General features: G+C 40.7%; 1 protein-coding gene across 1 annotated transcript; it reads right to left on the bottom strand.

The window, feature by feature from the left end:
- Positions 1-909: 909 nt before the first annotated feature.
- LOC107917444 (uncharacterized) lies at positions 910-3,612 on the bottom strand. The gene is made up of 4 exons (XM_016846798.1): positions 3,266-3,612; positions 2,236-3,130; positions 1,670-2,046; positions 910-1,243 (listed from the first exon to the last, which is right to left on the bottom strand). The coding sequence occupies exons 1-4, from the start codon at positions 3,610-3,612 to the stop codon at positions 910-912; spliced, it is 1,953 nt and encodes a 650-aa protein (XP_016702287.1).
- Between the last annotated feature and the right edge of the window lie 561 nt (positions 3,613-4,173).

Genomic DNA, 4,173 nt, shown 5'->3' with positions numbered 1-4,173 from the left:
CCCTTCACGAAATCCATAGTAATTCGATCCCACTTCTATTCGGGGACCGTAATAGGCTGAAGTAGACCTGAAGGTACTTGGTGCTCGGCCTTCACTTGTTGACATACTAAGCATTTGGACACGAACTTTGAAATATCTTTTTTCATCCCTGACCACCAATACATTTTCTTTAAGTCGTTGTACATTTTTCGTACTCCCAGGGTGTACTGATAAACAACCACTGTGTGCCTCATCTAAAATCTTCTGAATCAATTCGGTGTCCTTAGGAACACAAATCCTATCCCGGAATCTCAAACATTCGTCGGAACCGACCAGAAAATTCAATTCAACATTCGACTCGCACTGGGTTCTTTTGGATAGAAATTCGCTATTACTCTTCTAAGCCTCAAAAATTTCTTGAAGAAAAGTCAGTCTAGCTTTTAACTCTGCTAGAACCGAACCATCCTTTGACAAGGTCAATCGGGCATTCATTGCTCTCAAAGCAAACAATGATTTTCTACTTAATGCATTGGCGACCACGTTCGCTTTTCCGGAATGGTAATCTACAATCAACTCATAATCTTTTAATAGTTCCAACCATCTCCATTACCTCAGATTTAAATCCTTTTGGATCATCAAGTACTTAAGGCTTTTATGATTGGTGTATACATGACATCTTTCCCCGAACAAATAATGTCGCCAGATCTTCAAAGCAAATACTATGGCGGCCAACTCTAAATCATGTATTGGATAGTTCTTCTTGTGAGGTTTCAATTGTCTCGAGGCATAGGCCACAACTTTGCCCTCTTGCATAAGTACACATTCCAACCCGTTTAGAGAAGCATCGCTATAAATCACGAATTCTTTTTCTGATTCGGGTTGTACTAGCACGGAGGCCTTAGTCAACAACATCTTCAACTTCTCGAAACTCTATTGACACCTATCTGACCATTCAAACTGAACTCCTTTTTGCAGCAGCCTTGTCATGGGAGTCGCAATCATAGAGAAATCCTTTACAAAACGCTTGTAATAATCGACCAACCCTAGAAAGCTTCTAACTTCAGTCACATTACTTGGCGGTTTCCATTCAACAATAGCAGAAACCTTGCTGGGTTCAACCCTAATACCATCGCTCGAAACAATGTGGCCCAAAAAGTTGACTTCTCTAAGCCAAAACTCACTTTTGCTAAATTTGACATACAACTGATTATCCCTCAGAGTCTGCAAAACGGTTCTCAAGTGTTCGGCATGTTCTACCTTGTCTCTAGAGTAGATCAGGATATCATCTATGAATACAACTACAAACTTATCTAGATATGACTGAAATACTCTATTCATTAAATCCATAAACATGACAGGGGCATTTGTTAAATCGACAGGCATGACGAGAAACTCATAGTGGCCATACCGCATCCTAAAAGTAGTTTTAGGCACATCTGCCTCTTTAACTCGCAGTTGGTAGTAGCCTGATCTCAAGTCTATTTTAGAAAACCATGCTGCTCCGTTCAGTTGGTCAAACAAGTTGTCAATTCGTGGCAACGGGTATTTGTTCTTGATCGTTCTCTTATTTAACTGTCGGTAATCTATACATAACCTCATAGATCCATCTTTCTTTTTCACAAATAACACTGGAGCACCCTACGATAAAAAGCTTGGTCTCACAAAACCCTTGTCGGTCAATTCTTGCAACTGTGACTTTAGTTCTTTCAGCTTAGTCGGAGCTATCCGATACGAAGAAATCAAAATAGGTGTGGTCCCTGGTATTAGCTCTATTCCGAATTCAACCTCTCTATCAGGGGGTAACCCAGGCAATTCTTCAAGGAATACATCCACATACTCACTTACAACCGACACTGACTCAACCTTCAATTTTGATTCTTTTGTATTCATTACAAAAGCCAAATAAGCTTCACATCTTTTCCTCAAACATTTCTGGACAGGCATTGCAGATATTACAATAGGCAAGTTTCTCGATTCACCTGATTCAATCCAAAGGGTTTCACTATTTTCGTATTTCAATTTAATAGCCTTTTGTCTACAGTCTACTACAGCATCATGGAATGTCAACTAGTCCATACCCAAAATGACATCAAACTCGTCAAATGGTAACAACATCAAATTAGCCGGAAAGCAATGACCCTTAACTACCAAAGGACATTTCTTACATACCTTATCGACTACCACATGTTTGCCTAATAGGTTCGACACTTTAATCATAAACTCCATAGACTCAACAGGCATATTCATGTTAAACACCAACTTCATGCACACATAATGAGTAGAGCCAAGGTCAATCAAAACAATAACAATATTATTGTAAAGAGAAAATGTACCGATGATCACATCAGGAGAAGATGCATCTTCACGTGCACGTATGGCATAGGTTACAGCCGAAACCCCAGCTTCAGACCTTACGGTGGTGTCTCTCGTCACATTCTTACTGCCAGCCCCAGCTCCTACATTCTTCTGAGGCCTTCCTTTAGAATTTGTGCCGCTTGGCCTTGTACCTTGAAATTTCTCTTTGTCAGTCATCTCGGGGAAATCTTTAATAAAGTGATCTTGAGAACCACATCGGAAACAGGATCCATCGTTCATCCTACACTTGCCGAAATGATGTTGACCATAATGTTGGCATTCTAGTTTGGAAGATTTGAAATTGCTCACATTTTCTATTGATGTCACCCGAGAATTAAAATTCGAATCTTGCTTCTTACGGTCTCGGTGTGAATGTCCCGCAGATGCGTGGGAATAAGAGTAGACATCTTTGGATTTCTTAGACTGAGATGGAAATGACTTGCTCGCACGCCTCTTCCTTGCATCTCTAGTTTCAGCTTCAATTTTGTTTTTTTCCTTGATTAATTCCTCGACTTTATAGGCCCGATCAACAAGTACCACGAACTCTTTCAACTCAAGGGCACCCACTGACAGTCTAATGTCCTCATTAAGTTCGTCTTCGAACCTTCTACACATCTTAGCCTTAGAGGATACACACTCCCGGGTGTACTTACTGAGTCGAACGAACTCTCTTTCATATTTAGTAACCGTCATGCGACCTTGCTTCAAATCGAGAAATTCTTTACACTTTTGGTCCATAAACCTCTCACTGATGTATTTCTTCTGGAATTCCTCTTGAAAGAACTCCCATGTGACCCTTTCGTGAGGCACCACTGAGATTAATGTCTTCTAGCAGTAATATGCCGAGTCCCTCAACAATGATATGGTGCACTTCAAACATTCTTCAGTAGTGCAAGATAATTCATCAAATACCCTGATGTTATTCTCTAACCAGAATTCTTCCTTTCCAGAGTCATCATCTCTATTAGCACGGAACTTGTCGGCTCTATGCTTTCGAATTTTATCCACTGGAGGTCTATTTCGTCTCTCAAAGCCTGTACCCTGGGGTACTACTGGGACAGGTTGAGGGATAGGTGGGGGTTGAGAGGGTTGAGCATTCGGGTTCGCTTGGACGAACTCCGTGTAGCACTCATTCATCATATGGAGAAAGGCCTCCCGAGCCCCTTCTCCTCCTCCCAAACTAACCGTGGAAGGTCGATTATCGGATGGCACCGCCCTTTCAGCGGGAGCGGGTGCATTACTTTCTACGCCATCTGCCATAGTCTGATCGGGATCCATTACTATAAGAAAACACATTTAAAAAGGTCAGGAGCCATCACACTATCACAATTTTATTTATGGCATGTATATCTAGACTCATACACACGCTACATTAGTCCGAGAATCGACTAAATCGTAGTTCTGATACCACTAAATGTAACATCCCACACCCGTGCCCATGCCGATTCGAAATATGAGGCATTACCTAACCAAAACTTATGCATAAAAAAACATCTTTTTAACACCAAAACGTGGTCAAATTAAAACCCTTTCAATTTCAGATATAAACTCCTCAATAAGAGCTTACGTGGTTTAAAACATTCATTGAAACCCATTAGGAATTTGCGTCATCACATTGAATAATAATTAGCATTAGCCAACATTCACGCCCTATACAAAATGAGTATCATAATCACGTATGAGCCAACACATTTTGGCTACTTAACAAAACCCTAAACAAAAGACTCGAGTCCCTATACATGCCAGTAAACAAAACAATTAAACTAACTATACAAAGGTCTTGAGTGATAGTGTGATCAAAGCTTTTGACGTTACTAGATCCCCGATGCTAGCTTGGTG

Source organism: Gossypium hirsutum, chromosome A01 (assembly GCF_007990345.1).
Source record: "Gossypium hirsutum isolate 1008001.06 chromosome A01, Gossypium_hirsutum_v2.1, whole genome shotgun sequence".
NCBI classification, from domain to species: domain Eukaryota; kingdom Viridiplantae; phylum Streptophyta; class Magnoliopsida; order Malvales; family Malvaceae; genus Gossypium; species Gossypium hirsutum.
The sequence above is the reverse complement of the archived record's forward strand: the minus strand, read 5'-3'. Positions and strand labels throughout refer to the sequence as shown.

Excerpts from the sequence above, each read along its gene's own strand:
- LOC107917444 (XM_016846798.1), bottom strand. The coding sequence starts at position 3,612 with ATGGATCCCGATCAGACTATGGCAGATGGCGTAGAAAGTAATGCACCC. Across the intron at positions 3,131-3,265 it reads TCTGGAAAGGAAGAATTCTG|GGTCACATGGGAGTTCTTTC; the intron begins GTTAGAGAATAA and ends GCCTCACGAAAG. Across the intron at positions 2,047-2,235 it reads ATTATGTGTGCATGAAGTTG|TTGACATTCCATGATGCTGT; the intron begins GTGTTTAACATG and ends GGTATGGACTAG.